The 19,999-nt window shown below is 37.3% G+C and overlaps 1 protein-coding gene across 9 annotated transcripts in view; it reads right to left on the reverse strand.

Moving 5' to 3' along the window:
• Positions 1 to 343: 343 nt before the first annotated feature.
• Positions 344 to 19,999, reverse strand: part of PAN3 (poly(A) specific ribonuclease subunit PAN3) — a 126,656-nt gene continuing 107,000 nt past the window's right edge. For 5 of the 9 annotated variants that reach the window (XM_070380481.1, XM_070380486.1, XM_070380480.1 and 2 more), the window contains 7 exons: positions 19,186 to 19,276; positions 14,596 to 14,735; positions 11,976 to 12,105; positions 11,230 to 11,294; positions 5,715 to 5,853; positions 3,170 to 3,299; positions 344 to 1,846 (listed from right to left, as the gene is read on the reverse strand). In XM_070380481.1, coding sequence (XP_070236582.1) covers positions 1,710 to 1,846; positions 3,170 to 3,299; positions 5,715 to 5,853; positions 11,230 to 11,294; positions 11,976 to 12,105; positions 14,596 to 14,735; positions 19,186 to 19,276 — 832 coding nt within the window. In that variant the 3' untranslated portion in view covers positions 344 to 1,709. Of the gene's footprint in view, positions 1,847 to 2,406; positions 3,300 to 5,714; positions 5,854 to 11,229; positions 11,295 to 11,975; positions 12,106 to 13,704; positions 13,786 to 14,595; positions 14,736 to 19,185; positions 19,277 to 19,999 lie in introns of those variants that run through there. The other 4 variants (XM_070380484.1, XM_070380482.1, XR_011466319.1 and 1 more) reach the window with 3 other exon arrangements.

The following is a 19,999-nucleotide window of genomic DNA, read 5'->3' on the forward strand; positions in this document are numbered from 1 at the left end:
GTAGACTGAGTCTGAATCAATAATGAGCTAGGTGTCATTCCTTTCACAGAAGCAGGTCCTCTCCCTTTCACAGAAGCATGTGCCATGTACTATTTAGAAACATTTGGGTGTAACTATACATTCTGTAAATAACAAATACTCATATCTGCATTTTTAGTGTCTAGAACAGGTCCAAGTTAAGCATTTAACAGATACTTGGTAAATAAATCTGCCAACATTTTATCCAAAGACCAAAAATTCCTCCAAAACACATATGAAATATTCAGCCTTTTAAGTCCTGATCATAAGACAAACATCATCTTGTTAAATGCACTGGTACCAAAAAGGGAAAAAAAAAAGGACAATCTTCTCTCTGTAATTCTTTATTAAAAATACTGCTGTACACATAGAGACTGAAAACAGGATTAAAGATGAAATAACCCAGACCGGGGTCATGACATTAGAACTTAACACATTGGTGCTTTTCAGGGAAGTTGCTGACATCCAAATCACAGAACCAAGGTTGAAGGCAAAAACACAAAGGTGCCCTCAAAAATATTTACAATGAAGTAAACGCACTGACAGAATTTAAAATAGGTACAAAAAGCTGAAATGACCAATGTTACATGATTTCAAGGGTTGTCCTTTCTGTGCTTTTATATCTGTCATAACAGGAAGGTGTGGGAAGTTTACATCCTTAATTTGAGTACTCTCAGATATTAAAATCTTCCTATGAATTAAAAAGACTAACTTTTAGACAACCTCTTAAGTGGAATTACACTATGGAAAAGAGGGCTCCCCCAAAAAACACCTAAGCAGAACTAATAAGAGTGCTATTGAAAACCATTCCCAATAAAAACTAAATGAAAAATAAATATAAAACAAAGCTTAAAAAAAAAAAAGTTTACCTGACACCAGCTGTTTCTGGCTGACAATATTTTACTCGTGAAAACATATCAGTTGTCTACCTTTTATATTCAAACCAAGTCCTGAGGTTACTAGGGGCTGAAGCAAACTAGCGTTTTATGACGCCAACACTCTTGGGTGTGTGATTTGAGCCTGCCTTGCAGAGGGAAGTTTGCTGGTCTGTACAGAATGAGAAAATCAAGCCCTATTTTACCCCTGCCCTTCCTTAGCTTTCACATAACATTGGTCCACAAATTAAATTTTCAAAAAGTTCCCAGACCCCGAAACTAAAATAGATGATCCCCTTTCATTTTCAAAGAAAACAATATTGGAAAAAATCTCCAGCCCGCTTATAAATTAAGCATTTCATATTTCTTCTAGAATACAAGTAGTTCTTTTTTGTACAAAAGAATTACAATATGATTTGTCAAAAAACATATAAAAAGACAGCTGCTCTTCCTCAAATACATGAGCTAATAATGATAAAAGACCTTTGCATGTTAATGTCTCCAAGTTCTTGTTCCTTTTACATAAAAAAAGAACATTATGGTGGCAAATGTTAATTATCCTTTGAATAGTGAACATTATGTTCTTTTTAAAATCCATCCTGATCAAATGCAATAATTGATTTCCTTTTTAACTCAACAACTGATGCTACCAAACGTGGACTCAAACACACTTGTTAAAACATGTAAAGCATGTCTCTAGTCTTCAAAGCTTTTGGGTGAAGAGGTGCTTTTTCTTGATGCAAATCTCAAGGCAGAGAAAATCATTTTAAAGCTTATAAAAAGTGGACAGAGAAATATTAAAAACTTCTCTGAAAACTACAAATAGGAATAGTTATTAAAATTGAAGACTGTCACATCAGTTGCAAGTGCCTGAAGTCCCTCCCGACCTTCTGAGTTTCCACATTTCTTCATCGTTGTGTGGTGAGCACCCAGTGCTAGTAAAACATTCAGTGCTGGGAAAGGAGATAAGAGTCTTCATTACTGGTTTTTATGAAAGAAAATTCCTATGTATTTGGCAGTCTTCAGTATCTAAGTACAGGTATTTCATTGACTAGAAATTCCATGAATACCCAAGTTTGGCGACAACTGCACGTCCAAATGTTAAGAAAGTTAAGAGGAGGAAAATTCCAAACTTTTGAGATTGACTGACTCAGGAATACCCCACAAAGTTATTATTATCAAAAGCACTATGACTTTGGGCTAAGCAGTGACTGCAAAGGCACAGCAGACTGTGATCCTTCCAGATCCAGGCTGTAAGACTTCAGAAAGCTCTCGACGCCAGACCACTGCTGTGTGCAGTTTGTCTTCTGAACAGTGTCTCTGCATCTGTGTCCAGTGTAAAGTACCATAGTAAAGCTGTGGTTCAAAGAACAGAACTTTATACAAAAAAAAGCAAACTGGAAAGAACCTAAAGCAACAGACTCCTGACCTTCAGGCCTTTAACACAATTTCTTAATGTTCTTTTTCTATTTAAAAAAAATGGCATAAATGTATCTGATTAGCAGGGGAACACTTTTTTTTTTAAAGGCTCTGGTTTAATCTGGAGCAAAGAGTTCTATATGCTCCTTCAGTGTCTGTCTATCCTCATTCAGAAAGGATTTAAATCAGCTGAGAGGGGAATTCATGCCCAATAATTCACTGATATTTTTCTGTGTTCTTAAAAACAAAACAAAACACACCAAAAAACTCTCAATCTGAACAAACAGTGGATGGCATACAGAGCTTGCATACAATACTCTTACAAGAACTATGCACTATACTGTACTTCCATGAAATCACTGACCTGGTCCGTTATGTTATTCAGGGCAACCCTCCCCAAAAGAGCAAATTCTGCACCCCTCAGTGAACAAAAATGTTGCCCAGCATGGTTTCCCAAAAGTGTCCTTGCAAATAGTTTCCCTTAATAAGTATACAACATGGCAAAAGTTCAAAGATCAGAAAAAAGTCTTTAAAAAATTAAAATTAGTGCATATACAAGTGGGGAAAAAAAACAAAAGCTGGAACATCATTCACCTAATGGTGCTCCTTGATCTAAAATAAATTCTTCACAGGTGTGGCCCCACGGCAGCCACAGCTCGGGGCTGAGGGAGACATTCTTTCTTTCAAGTAACAGCGCACCTGACCCAAGTGCAAGCAGCTCTGCTCATCTTCTGCGTGCTTCCCCAACGTGAGATGAGACGCTGACAACAGTTCAGCTGTAGTGCAATTTGCTATTGGTTAAGCTCCTTGGCCATATCCCGCCTATTTTTTTTTTTTAAGCAAATACTACAACTGACCATTCGCAGCTGCAATCAGTTCTTGAAAAGTATTTTCAAAGCATCGCTTTAAGTCACTGTAAGTCACCACAAGTACACTCTTCTCATCTCTGGAAATGAGGCTTATTTTTTCTGGCACACCAGCATCTAACTGAAACAGACAGACACACAACATGTGAAGTGCAAGCCTATTTTAGGACAACACGTGCAACAGTAATATATGAAAAATTTTTTAAATTGTGTCACATCCCCCTCTAGATAATCATAAATGTTTTAACATCACTAGTCAGTGTGCACACACTTTTCAACTCAGGTGTGTTTTTTAAAAATGTTGCCCTGTGTTGCTGCCTGTCTGTCTGTCACGCTTAACACTTGGGTGCAATACTTTCCATCCAGCTGATACTCCATAAAATGCAGACTTCAATTATTCCCCCAATATCTTCCAGTCTTTTGGCATCATGAATTACAGTGCAATGAACATATTTGGCTACTTAATTTTTTTCTTCTGTAGAATTACTTCCCTAGGAGAGATGGAATCAAGAAGTCTGAGGAATTTTATAGCTTAACACATACAGCCAAAATGATTTCCAAAGGACATCAAACAGCACAAATTTATGATCTGTACCAATGTACCAGTAACACCACATCAAATGAGTGCCTTGCTATTTTAATTTACCTTTTTTAATGGTTTTTTTTTTTTTTTACCTTTTTAACTAATGTTACCAAATGTTTTCATACGTTTACTTGTGTTATTTCCACTTGTGTGAATGCCAGTATGTGATCATTATCAAATCCCTATCTATCAGGATCTGGCAATAATATTTTAATGAGGCCTTTATAAAGCGTTAGTAAGAATCCTGAGTTCACCAAATAACTTCTGTTAGGATTTTCACTTTACTTTTGTTAGTTTTCAATGTACATTTTTCCTTTCATTTTCATTAATTCATCAAAATGTTTAACACTAATTCTGAAGACAATAGCCTTTCAAATCATTTTACCATCTAATTTCTGTCATTTCCACCAAAATAATCTATGTAAAATTTAATTTTTGTATCACCAAAATGACCATCCATCCCTTTTAATTTATTACACTTTTTCTAAACAAAAAATTGTCACATTTTCAGATTTAGGATAAACTTATTTACTCCTCTTTTATTTACCCTGAGTTATTTATTTACTCCCAGTTATTTTATGAAATGAAACAGAATTTTCTCCAAAGCTTCAGTTATCCTAAGACTCAATAAGTAACCTTCATCTACAATGTCTGTTCGTGGCTTATTCCACAGACTCTCCCTGTCAGTATTTATTCCAATTTTACGTATTTTTACCCGCTGGTGCTTTGATACTATAGACTCTTGTTTTCTAAAATCTGGTGGCCTTATTCTCCACTTGGTGCTTAAGAAAAAATGTTTTCTCCGAAAGAAAAAGGACAAATGAATATATAAATCGTACCAGATTAGCTAAATTATACATACAGTCTTGTTCTGTCTTAATGTAGGTTACTGACAATACTCTCTAAAGAGTTTTAAGGAAATTCAAACATGGCAAAGTATGCTTAAAAATAAAACCCATTTTATCTGGGGATGAGCATACTGTAGCCAACAGATCTAAATCATGGGCCACAGTGGCTAGTTTCTGCTCTAATTGTTGCAACTTAGGGACAGCTTAGACCAGGGGTCAGCAGAAAAGGGCTGGACAGTAAATGCTTTCAATTTCAGGGCCATATACAAGCCTCTGTTTCATATTGTTCGTTGTAGTTTTTACAATCTTTTTAAAATGTGAGAAAAAATTCTTAGCTTGCAGGTTGTCTAAAAACAGGCAAAGGATTTGGTCCACAGGCCACAGGTGGCCAACCCCTGTTTCACATACAAACCTAAACAAAGGCGAGGGTTTACCTCTGGAGACCCATTTCTCTCCATGATTACAAGTAGTTCACAAGGAAAATGCATTCCTCCCTTCCTCTGTAAATCCCATCCCTCCTAGCCCTCTCTAAAACACAAAGCTCGCCTCTTAAATAAACTTATGACATGCCTCTACCAACATGGTTCATCTAACCACCTACCCCCCATTTATCACAGCGGGCTCTGCTGGCATGCCCTGCACTGGGCTCTCAGTTTTAACACTTGAATGACACCCTGAGCTGAGAGCACTCAATGTGACTCATGGCTGCAAAGAAAGGAATTCAACTTTTAAAGATATTTAAACACAAAAGTATTTTTGTCTTTCCCACTCATGGCCTCATATGTTGAAACAAACTACAGCTGGTAAATAAAAGACAGTGGGGGTGGGTTGGGGGAGAAGAGGCAGTCATTTTGTAACATTTGATCATAACAAAAAGGACCACCATGAAAAATTCTGAAATTATTCATGCAGGTTTTAAAAAATACTCCCATCCTAGAAACTGCTACTTAAGTGGGAGCAGCTAATAATTATGAATAACATGCCCTGTATACTACAGCAGAGTACAGAGATGTAATTCCTTACGTCTCTCAGTATTTGTACAAGATGCAGCTCTATAAACTGGAGATTATAGCATCATAATCTTCAAACTTCAGACCCAGATTACCTTGTTAAGACAAGAAATGATATGACTGAGGTCAATCCAAGGAGCACCCGCTTCTGTCACCTGATGAAAAAGATGATCCCTAAAGAGCTTCAACAGGTACCGGTCTCCCGTCTCCGACCAGGTAGGATCCTTCTGAAACCTGAGGGAAGGGAATATTAACCTCAATAACTCATGCTTACACCACAAAGCTGTATGTTTATACTTCAGACTCAAAACCAGTTTTACTGTTGTCTACAATCAACCAGAAAGTAGGGTCTGTGTGTAGCTGTTTTAAATCAAATTTTATGTCCAGAGTGCCCATAGATTTTAAAAAGTAATCTCACTGAACATGGAAGTACATGACTACCATTTTCTACTTCTCAAAGCAATCACCCCCTTACATACTCCTACTTCACAATCCCTTCCTCACTTAGGCCCCTACCCTTAGATAAAATGGGGAAGAAAGCAAATGACCTCTTTATATAGGGTAGAGAGAGATGTCAGACATGTCTTCTGCTTTTCTGGGGGCATAAAACAGGGAAATGTCTAGGGCTGAACCAAATGGGGTAGATACTGGTTTCCTACCAACATGTGATGATGTGAAAGTGAGTGGCAAAGAGCTGGAAAACTGTCCAGATGGTCACTGTTAGTTTTCAGTGACCTATGAAACATACAGGTTACAGAAAGCTGCAATTGGATATGGAGAGAATGCTATTTAAAAACAGGGACACAGTATAGACCAGAAACAAGAATTCACCTGGGAAGCCAAGGAAGGCTTTCCAGAGAGGGAATGGGTGCTCTCCCCAAGGAAGCATGCCTCCTGGTCAGAGGCCTCAGTATGTGCAAGGGATAGAGAAAGGAGCACCTAAACAAGAAAAGACAAGTGAGGCTGGATGGCGCTGGGGAGAAAAAAAGGATGGATCAGAGTGCAGGACCTGAGTGAGGACAAGGAGGGGTACAAGAAAAGACAGGCAGACAGCACAAGAGGCAAGGAGGAAATTAAAAGGGAAAAAAGGCAGATCTGAAGCAAGGATGAAAAGGGAGAGGTCAGGCCATGCAGCCTCAGATCACATGTAAAAATGAGGTCTGCATTCTGAGAACAAAGAGGGAAGCCCCCACAGTCATGTGTCTGCTTTATTAAGATTACTCCAGGGTTTTTCAATTAAAAGCTGATTAAACACACCCATTTATCTCTGTTCCTTTTCAAAATCCCAGCCAACTGACAGTGTCTAAAAAAGTGTATAGACAGACAAGGACAAAGGGATCAGAAACAATAGGAGACAAAAAATAGTCACAAAAATTAAAAAGGTGAAAAGCAGACAGGTAAGCAGCATGACTTAGCAGATCCGAAAAAACCAAACAAACAAACAAACAAAAAAAACTGAGCTCTAATGCTTTGTGGGGTGCTTGAAGGTGAAGTCACTAGTGGGATTTCCTGTGAGATACTTCAGGGGACAAAATAAAAGTTAAATAAAAAATTTAAAAACCCACTGAGTAAAAATCTACAATTGACAGCCTCAGAGAAAAATGAATTAAATGCTGTAAGACAGAAATATTCAGAAAGCAGAAAGTTGTTGGAAATTTAAAATATCGCAGAAATTCAAAAAATTTAAAGGATTAGGGGAAAAACTCTTTAATTTTAGACCAAGTAAGTTGAGATTATTGCCTAGAAAGTACAAATTTAAAGCATTAGGAAAAAACGCTTTAACTTCAGACAAAATAAGTTGAGATTTTTGGCTACAAAGCACAACACTAAGACACAATATGGAAAACAGAAGAGAATATTAGAAAATCAATTGCAAAGGTCTAACATCTAAGCAGCGTGAATGCCAGAAAGAGGTCTGCAAAGAAACAGTAAGACAACTTCCAAGAACTAAAAGATATAAATTCCCAAGGTTAAAAGGCCCATCTGTTGATTCATCAGAATGAATCAAAAACTCACCACCACAGCACATCATTGTGAATTTCTGCACATCAATGATTTAAAAAAAGAGCGGGGGGTTGTCCTAAAAGCACAGGGATGAAGAAAAACTTGGAAAGAAAATGGCTTTGAGTCTGTCTATAAGTTAAAAGACAATAAATGGAGCAGTGCTTCAAATTCTGAAAGAAACTATCATTACTATTACTGAACTATGCATCAGAGGTACTAACACAGTCACTCAAGAGACATCAAAAGTACAAAAATGAGAAGGGAGGAAATATGACTATCATTATATGAAGACACGACTGAGAAACCCAGAAGAATCTACTGAAAAACTACCCAAACACTAGAAGTCCCATGCTACAAAATTGATAGAAATCAATCGTTTTCATATATACTGGATAACAAAGAATCTAAGAAGACAGAATGGAGGAAATTCCCATTGATAACAGCAACAAGAAAAAACACCTAAGAATAAACTTAGTGTATTGTAACTAAATGAAGAACATCGTAAACTGTGAAGGATACTAAAGCAGACATCAGCAAATACAGTGACATGCCATTATCCTGGTGAAGGTAACTCCACATCTAAAAAACACAACTGCTCCTTAAGCTTACTAATAAATTTAATAAAAGAGATAAGAAAGAGCTAACACTAGTAGATTTTAAATGTCACTCATTAACATAGTGTGAAAGAGCTGCTGCCTTAATAAACCAGTGGGAAAAGCTAGACTATGCAATAAATAGCTTTTGGACCTCTGTGGGTGGTGGGGGTGGTGGTGAATTCACACCTTACATCCTATATAAATTCCAAATATATAAAAAATTTTAATATGAAAAAAAATGAAACCTTCAGTATTCTAGAAAATTCTTGATGATCCCTTCATAAGATCTTAAGAGTAGAAATGCTAACTTTCTGACCGTGACTCAAAATCCAGAAGCAAAAAGTAAATTTGATCAATTCGACTACTATAAAAATGTCTGTATTGGAAAAAACTGAGCAGAGTCAAAAGAAAGATGACAAACTTAAAAGAAAGGATCACAAAGGTCAGATCCCTCTGGCTCCTACACAGCAAAAAGACAAAGTGCAGCTGGAAATAAAGATGCGCAAAGGATTAGACAGATAGGAAAGGAAACAGAATTGAATCAGAAAGACAGGCAACGTGCTCATTGTGAGTAAATACCAAAAAACCTGTACTGAGATTCCATTTTTCATCTATCAGGTTGTCAAAAACCCAGAAGTTCGCAAAAAGTATTGCTAGTGAAAGACTCTCACGCACTGTACACTGGCAAATCCTTCTAACAGCTGCCAAATTCCAGTCACAAATTCCAGCAGGTACTGACTTCATAATCAGAGTTGGACCTATACTTGTACACACACAAAATTAAGTATGCTTAAGTCAGTCCCTGCAGAACTGCTTACACTAGCAAAAAGGCTGAGAACAACTCAAAAGGCCATTGATAAGGAACTGGAGAGACAAATTACAGAGCACCCACATGATGGACTATTACACGGCCACTGACCACGGCTCTGTGGTTAAGACAGCACAGACTCTGGAACCACATGTTGTCTGGACTCGAGTCCTGACTTTATGCGTGACCCCAGAGGCTTTTAACCTATGCTTCAATTTCTCTATTAACAGGGAATACTGAAGTATCTGCACTACGGGCTGTTACTAGGATTCAGTTAGGTCATGTTTGTTAACTACTGAGAAGACTGCTGTGCGTACACTAAACATTATCTGTACAAAGATTTCCAAAACACACTGTTATGAGAAAACACACTGTCGTGCAATATACAGACCCCTGTACGTAACTTACAGTTTGTACATATTTTAAAGTAGAGGGGTGATAAGAATATACAGCTGTTAACTCAGGGAACATGCACAAGAGACTAATAAAGGCTGGTAGGAGGAGTGGAGAGACTGGGGGTGTCATGTATGAAAGGTTTTTCACTGCAAACCTTTTCTACTTTTAAAGAAACTGGTCCATACGCACTATACTCAAAAGATTCCATTAATAAAAAGAATTTTCTGAGGGCATATACCCAATCGTATTATCAATAAAGTATGAAAGCAGAATAAAGATATTTTTAGACTTCCAAACACTGGGGAAAACTCCCCTTTCTCAGGAAGCTACAGAAGGATGTGATTTATTAAAGCAGAAGAGTAAACCAATGCAAAAAGCAAGAAACAGGGTGTGCAACACAGAGAGGGGACAACAAGAGGGAGAGCTCCCAGGGCAAGAGTGCAGGGAAGCCCGGGGTCTCAGCTGAGGGCGTGAGCAGGCTGGAAGGCAACCAGCCACGAGCGGGGCAGAGGGCAGAGGCCCTGGGGTAATTTTTCTAATGCGGAGGAAAAAGGGAACTGAGAGGTTATTACTCATTTGAGGCCATATGGAAGAATATTTTATATCCGGCAGGGAGTTTAGAATGAACTGGTGGTAAATATTTTTCACTTGCTTATTATTCTACATAAGACAAGTATTCACACCAGGAAAACAAAAAACAAAATACAAAACAAAGGAAATGTAGTCATGATTTACTGTGTGGTGAAGCTACAAACAGTATTTACCTTGCTCTAATAATGTCAACACTGAATACTCATCTCAAAATTCAGGGGTTAAGTGGTACAGTGTGTGTATGTGTCTTTAGTTAAAGGAAGGGTGTACGAGAAATACAGCCTCACCTGCCACAGGACAGTCATTAGCTGAGCTATATACACTGAAGAAAAACTGAAACACTGAAGAAAAATCAAGAAACAGCACTTAAGCACATATTTTTAAATAAAGAGATAAATGCCAGAAGAAGCAATTAAAAACTTTTAAAATGGTTCAACATATGACCACATTTTATTTAGAAAAATCGCTAGGGAAAATGCTAACTGAATCTTTTAACTTTGAAGAAATGTATGTGAATTTAAATTTTGTCATCAAAAAAACTCCCTCAAGCAATGGTATTTATCTACCACCTATCTCTATGAACAGCAGTTAACAATCCTGAAGGGTAACTTCTACCACAGTCACCACAGCTACTGTTTCACCTTGTCTTTGGGACAGGTATGAAGCATAAACATCAACCTTGCTTCTTTGTTGAACATATAAATAACTTTAACTCACAAACAAGGCAGAACTAAACAAATGTAAGATGGTGATGCCTCCTTTCCAGTGTCACTCATGTGACAGCTGTAACAATGCACTTTAATAGAAGATAAGAGGCATGAAACCATCAGAAATATCAAAAAGATCCAATCTGACCATGGTAAAAGGAACAGGCTTCAAAAAGCACAGAGGCAGTACTGACAGGCAGAAAATGTTCCCTTATAGGCAAACCACAACAGAGGTTTTTAACACAGTGTGTGTGTGTGTGTGTGTGTGTGTGTGTGTGTGTGTCTCTCTCTCTCTGTGTGTGCATGTGTAATCCCTAAGGACAACCACAACCAGGGCTGTGGTTAAAAACACCACCCTAATGGCTAACAACAGGCTTAAAAGGTCACTTCACATGAGAATTCTTCTCTTTTCCCAAATAAAATCAGTAACAATAAGGTATACTCATTCTGGTTATGCAAAACAGTGCCCTTGATTGAAAACATGATGTAAAATACTGTAAATCCTTACTCCGGCCTCTCATTGATTGTTCCCAATTTTGCTAGAAGCCTAAACAGTCTTCCATTTTGAACCTCCTATAAAACATTTTAAAAAGAGAGAGAATATTAATGTTCCAGCTAACTGAATATAAAAGCAAAAGTTTATAAAACTGGTATCCTGTACCAATATTTGCTTTAAACCATAAACCCTAATATCCCCACCTTTTGGTTACACTTTTGAATATAACATGTTCTTTTTACATACTGTAATACTCAAGAAGATTATGCAATTGTCCCTTTTATTGGATTATAGTTTTTGTGTTACTTTCAGTGTATAGCAAAGTGATTCAGTTACACATATACATGTATTCCTTCTTTTTTCAGATTTTCCTCATATAGGTTATCACAGACGAGTTTCCTGTGCTATACAGTAGGACCCTGTTGGTTATCTGTCTTATATACAGTAGGGTGGATGTAGTAATCACAAGCCTGTGATGTATTCTTCCCCCACTGTAGCTGTCTACTACTAAGACTGCATATTAAAAAAAAAAAAATCAAGATTGTATCTCAAGACTGTAGCAAAACCATGAACGAAAAAAAATAAGACAAATGCCCAGAGGACCTGAGAAATCAAAATACTGAACACTAAGTTTGGACAAAAATATCTGCAGTCTTAGCCAGCTGCGTACTATATCCAGCACAGTAATTACTCTGTTTTACATCTACTGATACACACAGATGCAGGTGCGTACACACTCCTTTAACTACACACTTTACCTTTGCAAGGTCTTCCTCTATGACATCATTTCTCATTTGAGCAGCATCCAATTGAGTATAAAATCGAGCACCAATCATGGGCATGATGTCATTTACACTTCGCATCCTGTTTTGGTCAGTCAACAAATATCTAACCAAAATAGAGAAGGATCACTTGAATGCCAAACACGCAGTTTACAGAACAACACAACCCACAAGCACACAGGGACTGCTGCCACCAGCATGTTAGTGTGCGCAATTTCAAATTTTTTTTTCATGCAAGTCGAGTTCATTTTTAAAGCTTAATGATTGTATTTCTTTTCTCTGGAAAACTTTAAGAGCCAATGGAAAAAACTGTAAAAACGTCTCTTTCTCTCAATCTTTTACTACTATGAAAATGAGAAAGGAAAGCTGGGTATAGAGTTACACTTACCATATTTCCATTCTCAAACCCTTCTTTACAATAGTGGGAGATGAAAAGATCCAAAGGTTTTGGGAGGGGTGGTTGTAGGTGGGGAAATTTTTCCATTGGTCTTCAAAAATAGTTTTTAAACTAAAACTCAGACTTTTATTTTGGTAAGGGAAACAAGCTTCAGTGTTTTAGGAAGCTGTCTCCTGCTCTGTGACTTCATTTACCAGCTGTCATGGTATTTTTATTTCTGAGAAATCTCCATGCACTAACACACATCAGGAAAAAGAACAGTTTCTTCTATCATCATAACTAAGGCAGAAAAATACTACACGTCTCAAACGGCTACCTGTCAGAACACAATGATTATTGATCATTTAGTTTTAGTATTCTGACAGGTCAACCGTGTCCTAACCATTCCTAACAAAGCAGCTTCTAACTCTTCTGTGCTCTGCTTATAATTATACCTATTTTCTCCATAGGACTTATCTCTGTCCTGCAAACATGTTACTTGTTGATGAGTTTATTAACTCCTCCCCAGTATAATGGGGGAAGCTCCAGAAGATGGGGGATTCTGCTCATCTTATATAAAGTAGCTTCAGCATCTGACACAGAGTTAGGCATTCTTTTGTTGAATAAATGAACAGTTATAAATTCATGTGGACAATCTACGTCTTAGCCATTCATCTGTAATTACTGACATTTATATCTAACTACTCACACTTAAAGTTATTGTAAGCTATGTCACTTTGGCAAGTTATTTTATATCTCCCAGCCTCAGTTTTGACATCTTTAAAATGGAGCTAGTTATGGTACCTAATTTAAAGGGTTATTGGGAGAATTAGGTGAATTAATTCATAATTCACATCAATCAGCTCAAAAGTACATGATACATAGTTTACTGCTCTGTAAATTTTGATTACTGATTAGTATGAAAGTATGACTTTCTTGTTTATTCATTTTTTATTAAGGAAAATTTCAAACATTTATAGAAGGAGAGAGAAGAGTATGATGAATCTTCATGTACCCATTACCCAGTTTCAGTAATTATTAACTCATGGCCAATTTATTACACTTATATCCTTTACTCTCACTTTTATAAAAAGGGAAAATTATAACTTGAGATTACTTAAAACACCCTAGGTGTTGCAAGCTATGGCTAGAAATCACTGCTGTGATAGTATATGAAACAAATATTTTTATTTAAGAGAAATCATCTTAGTTGATCATCAAAGGAACCAGGTAACCACTGGCTCCAGTGCTCTGTCACAAGCAGGACACTTAGGCCAGTGTAACAAAGCACAGGTGGGCAGCCCCATCCTCCGTCCCTCAGTTCCATACCACAGGGCTAGTCCAAAAAGAAACTGGATCATCCAGGGTTACACAGAAAGATCAGAAGGAACAGCTGGAAGCTAAAAGAGACTGAAAAGGATCAATAAGCTCTAATTGCTTCTAGAACATCATAGAAAAAAAATTTCAAAGGAGACTTTCTAGCATCTATTCTCCTGAATCATTTAAAATAAGAGTTCTGGTTGTCCCCCCTCCAGAATCCCCGATGTCAGACGCATCTTATAGACCATCGTGACAGCAGTCCACAGTGGACTGGGCTTCTCTTAAGCCCCAGTCATTTTAGACTTACAATCAAGGATTTCCTGGAGTATAAAGACACTGGGGGAGAAGCACAGGGACCCTGACACACATACTCTCTGAAACAGGGGTGTGGGCCACACACCACACAACTGGGCTGCAGATGGGGTTATTTCTGACAGTTCTTACAAAGATACTGACCACTCTGGAGAGTAGCACTGTCTAATGGACTTTCTGAGATGATGCAAATGTTCCACGTCCACACTGTCCACTATATGAGCCAGATTGTACATGCAGCTTCTAAGCTCTTAAGATGTACATGGTGCTACTGAGGAACTGAATCGTTTCAATTTTATTTAACTGTAATTCATTTAAATGTAAAAGGTCATATGTAGCTCGCAGATACCAATGCAGCTCTAGGGGGTCTACCCTTTGGCCAAATGTTTAAAACATCAATAACTAAACACACTGGTTTATGAACTTATTTCAAGAAATACATACTTAGCAATAAAAATAAATTAAAATTTGTTTAATTATGTTTTGCCTGATTTTAAATAGTGGAAACTAAAAATCAATAGAATCACTGTTAAAAGACTCTCATGAAAAATCTGTCTTATCTCATAAGATCATTATATTAAAACTTACAAAATCAGATTCTTCAGGTCAGAGGAGTAGTTGATTGTCACCAGTTCCATGGCTTTCTGTAAATTCTCTCGCTGAATTCCTGCCAAAGAGTTGCAAGCCAAAGCCAACACAACTTTTCCTAATGATATCAGATCTGCTTGCTGACATGAAAGAATAAATATAACTTTTAATTTTTCTTTCATAGATACAAATTTAATACACTGACACTATTGCCTGCATGGAAAAAGCATCTTTACAAAGAAGCTGAAGAACTAGGTACATGGTTCCTAGATATTGGTGTTCATCAGAATTACCTGGGAGCTTCATTAAAAAGACTCTTTCTGAGCAGCTCCATCCCAGATTCTCAGTAGGTCTGGGAACAGGCCCAACATTTTTAAAGTACCTAGGTAATTCTAATGAAAGTAGTTCTAGGGGCTACTTTAAGAAACATTCAAAACAATTCATATGCCACCTACAGAACTGCTGCTTTACTGTCCTTTTTTTTCCCCTAAATGTTTATACTTAAATAAAGCTCATATTCTTACTATGGCAGGACATTTGAGGCTGGTTACCAAACAGCTGCTTCACAGTGATCATTACATTGACGACAGGCACTTTCTTCATTCTCCATGATGCACAAAAGTGAGAGTGTATTTGAAAAGGAAGTAATTCCCTTATTCCAAACACAATGTCCGCAATACCTGATTTCAGAGCACATTCTCTAGACATCAACAATGCTGCAAACCTCCATGACAGTCCATCTGCCCTTGTTTCCAAGCAGACAGGTTTTTACACTATAGTCGATCTCTGAGCTCTGTAACCACCTCACTTCCTACCTGTTTTGTTTCTTTGTTTTAAAGATTTCTCCCTTTGAGGCCTTTCTTCCAAAAGAATGTTTAAAAGACAGCTGACTGAATAATAATAACTCCTAGAAACAGAATGGTCACCTAAGTGGCCCTGCTTGGCAGGTTAACTATCAGTAATCATGTACCTCCAAGACAATGGAACAGTTTAGAGTTCAAGGAAATCATTTTAAGTAATTTCTACAGAAAATTCACATAAATCTTCACAATCTGAGATCTCATCTGAATTACTGGATACATGTTTATTTATGGAATAAATAAATATTCCATAGAGCTTTCAAACTTAGCTTTACAATAAAATTCACCTGAGAAGCTAAAAAAAAAAAGAAAATCACCCGGTGGCTATCCTTCCATCCTATTTTGGTGTTGTTAGTCTATAAGATCTACATATTGGTATTTTTCAAAACTTTGTAAGAGATTCAGATATGCAGCCAGGGTTGAGAGCCACTGGTTTTGTAAAAGTTTATAAATGGTGTTATTTGCAAATCAGGTTGAGTATTTCATGGCAATTGCTAGGAAACTTTAGGACTACATAGCTATCCTTAACAACATCCTTCCCAAAGAGTAAAAAATAAAAAGAAATCAAACTCAATGACTAAAATAACATTAAACAGTTCAAATCTAGCATTGGTGAATCTGATACTCTGAACCTAAGATCCTATAATATAATCAGTGGAAAAATTAATTTTAAGACAACTCTGAATCAATCAGGAAGAGATGCCAAGGATTCATGTCAGAGAAACTGTGTAAAACTCCGTCAGTGGCCGAGTTCGGAGATCAGGCTGGGAAGGCAGGTGCCACAGGAAGGGGCATGAATGCTGTGGCATCGTCCTTGCTCTCTGGACCCACAGCCATGACTGAACTCAGGCAGGACTCCTCTCAGTCTCTCTCCAGATCAACAAAACATTCCAAGTTAGATAAAGGAAATCATAAACATGCTGATTGAGAGAAATCAGTACATGGAAAAGAAAATTGTAAAAGTCCACAAGTGCTTCAATTCAGTGTCATCAGCAAAGCAAACTTAAGCTTGTTATTGTTTATTAAGTATTTCAGCAGCATGTAGCAACACATAACATCCCCACCCTCAAACAGCAAAATCTTCAGTTTAGCTCCACCCTGAATCAATGCTATAACTAAATCTCCCCCCTAGAGGATCCCCTATTACAAGACAGGAAAACAGGAAAACAAAAGCACAAAATAGCTGAAGGACCATATGGGTTTAGGAAGTCAGTCCATCTGATTCTGAGTACATCTGCCACCTTTATGAAGCTGACTCAAGGTGGGAATACCCACCTAGAAATGAAGTATACACATCACATAATCCAGACTAAATCAGAACTGATTTTTTCAAATAAAAGAGGTTAATGAAGTCCTGCTGGACAGAGACACTGTAATGTCATTAAGCGCTCAGTAACTCTCCTTTCCTTATTCTCAGCTAAATAGTGTTCCATTTGTTATTTTTGCTTCTTACCTCCATCTGGCTTTTCCCCCCATTTGTTGAATTCTGGAGGCTTTCCCCCCAACTCATTTTCAGTTTCTTCCTGATTCTTGACTTCTTGATTTTTCTCTGATTCTATCTATGGCTCTACTTATGTCCATTTTACTGAAAGTCAGTCTCTATTCACGTGTCTGAAACAGACTATGAAAAATAGACTACAAGAAACAATACACTCCTTTCTCATGTACCCTCTTCTCTGTAAAATCATAACCCCCCCCACTAGAAACTACCATTAATTCTCTCCTTTACCTTACTTATATAAGCTCTATGGAAAATCCATATATACACCCACTCCAAAAAAAAAGAAAGGAAACCTGATACAATCTTTGCCTTTGAAAAATAAAGGGAGGCTGACAATTGGTTGAAAGTAGCCCAAGTTTATGAATGGGGGCAGCTCCTAACCTACCAATCAGTTGGCCCAAATGCTTACTTTACAGTTGTTTGTTTTGAAACTCTGGAATTGTTTTTTCTTATGAAGTGTGGTTTTTCAAGGTAACTAACAATATAATCCAAAACATAAATAAAGGACATTCGAAAATAAATGGAAAACACCCCTGCTGTGATACTTACAGAAAAACAAAATCAAACTAGTCTTATCTTTCACTAGAAATTAAAAAGAAAAAGGAACTACTCAGAATAGAGAGGAGTGAAGAGGTACCATGAGGCTGCACATAAACAACACAACACCAGTTCTGTGGACAGAGGGTTTCCTAATACTTGCAATAGAGGCTGATGGCACTGATTCTAAATAATGTCTAATTTCTCTCCCAAAGTTTAGTATTATTTTCTTGAATATATAAAGATCACTAGTATTTTAACAGTCAATAATCAGTCACTTTCAGAAGCTCAAAGAATATGAAGGAAAATTTTCAGAGCCAATTAGTTAGGCACTAAGTGTAAGACAGATGATAAGCAGGAAAGTAGCTAAGAAAAACCAACCAGGATAAGAAAGAGGGAGCAAATTGCCCTCTGCAGAAGAAAGCTGCTAGCGGTGGGGGCTGGGTGAGGATTGGGGGACTGGAGGGTAGCCAGATTCTTCCACATAGAGCCCACTAGATGGCACTACCAACCAGAACAGCTTGGCAGCTGCTGGGGTAGGGGGGCCAGAGCAGAGGGGAAGGAAGCTATGAAGAGCCTGCAAACAACTGAACACGACAAGAGGAGTCGCTCTAAGTCTGGGTACCATGCTGTCCACTGTCCAGCAGCAAAGGAAGAGGTTTAAGCATGAACTAACCAGAATATCACACACTACTTACACTTTAATTCTCATCCTGGACTTTCCTTTTTGTTCTAAATTTGTCTCAATTTTAATAAAGCAAACTAAAATCTTTCAAAGATTTATTAAAGAAAAGAAAATGAAATGAGAAGGGCAATGGGAAGGTAAGGTATTTTCCTTGTTTCTCCATGTAAATAAGGGATTTTGCCTTACATCAAATCTCCCTAAGTTAATAAATGTTCAGAAACACCAAAAACTCCTTACATGAAAACAAACAAACAAATACTGTCTTAAAATGACAACTGCACATCCTCCAAAAAATATGAATACAAACAGAATGACATGAAATACTGACTTTAAATAGCTATATCACTTGCACAGAGTAAAAAGGCAAAAGCAGTCACACTGCAAGCTCCTTGCAGAGGTGGATTCTTACCTATGCCTTTCATTAATCAAGAAGTATGAATGAAATAGCTAAGAACACAATGCAACCTCAGTCCACAATATTACGATAAAGTCAGACTATAACTGAATTCTACTAATGTACAAGAAGTGAGTGATAGGTTTTGATTAAGGAAAAGAAAATGAATCCTTTAGAAAATAGCTATACAACACCTTTCCTTTGAAAATAAAAGGTTTTGGAGTGACAGTGGGACAACTGTAAAAGTAAATACAACAGGTGTGATTTTAACATACTAAAAGTGAAAACTAAGTAAAATGTCATATACTATATTTCATTCAGCTAGTTAGGGCTCTAATCTATGCTGAGGAGAAATTTCCTAGTCATATAAATGTATTGTCATTTGAACAACTAGTCTCTGACACTGTCACTAATTCTGTATATTACAACTTCTAAGGGCGCTACACTGAACACACCATAGTGATTAAGAAATGCACGTTCCAAGTCTGCATAGAGACCACCCCCAGAATAAACTGAAATCTACATTTAAAACTCTGAAATGCTTTTAAAATAAAAAAATTTATCTTAAAAAAATTCAAGCCATAAGTTATTAAATATGTTAATTCTTACTCACCTGGTATTGAGCCATTAATGCCAATGGATTATTATTCTGACTGTTATCAAATGTTAAAACATCAAAAACTCCAACACAATTTACTCGCAACCTTTAAAGATCAGAAAATTTAGAGAGAATAATTAAAATGAGACTTTTGAAAACTTACATACTAGTGGAAACTGAACATTTCTTATGATACTGGGAAGGATCTCAGCATCCTGGCCAGTCCCTCAACCTGCCCTACCCCCATGTAACCCCTGCCAGTCACCACGTTAGAGATAACGTCACAGACTTCAAGTGACAGGCCTTTGGTTGTGAAAGCCAGGGATGGATAAAGCCAGGACTGCAACTTGCACTTTTTGAGTACCAGGTCACTGCTTCTTTTCCCAAAACCTAGCTGCTTCTTTACTAGTTACACGTGAAAAGAGAACCAGTTAGCTTCTTAACAGGTGATGAAGATATGCTAGGCACATTCAAAGTATTTTACATGTATTAATTAATTTGGTCCTCTCAATAATCTTATGAGGCAGGTACCTTACAAATATGGAAAATGGAGATAACAATAGCACCTGTCTCATAGACTGCTGAACACACAAGTAACTTGCTGTTAGTTAAGTAACCAGCAGAGCCAGGACATGAAACCAGGTAACCTGGTACTAAGACCTTGAGCTCCTGATGCTATGCTGCCCAAGACAAGTCTCAAAATTTCAACAACTCAAATCAAACACTGATAAAGTTAAGGTCTCTGTAAAATCACTGATTCTCAAAGCATGAAACCCAATCAGCAGCAACAGCATCAATCGCCTGCTAGTTAGAAATGCAAACTCCCAGG

Source organism: Bos mutus, chromosome 12 (genome assembly GCF_027580195.1).
Source record: "Bos mutus isolate GX-2022 chromosome 12, NWIPB_WYAK_1.1, whole genome shotgun sequence".
Taxonomy (NCBI): domain Eukaryota; kingdom Metazoa; phylum Chordata; class Mammalia; order Artiodactyla; family Bovidae; genus Bos; species Bos mutus.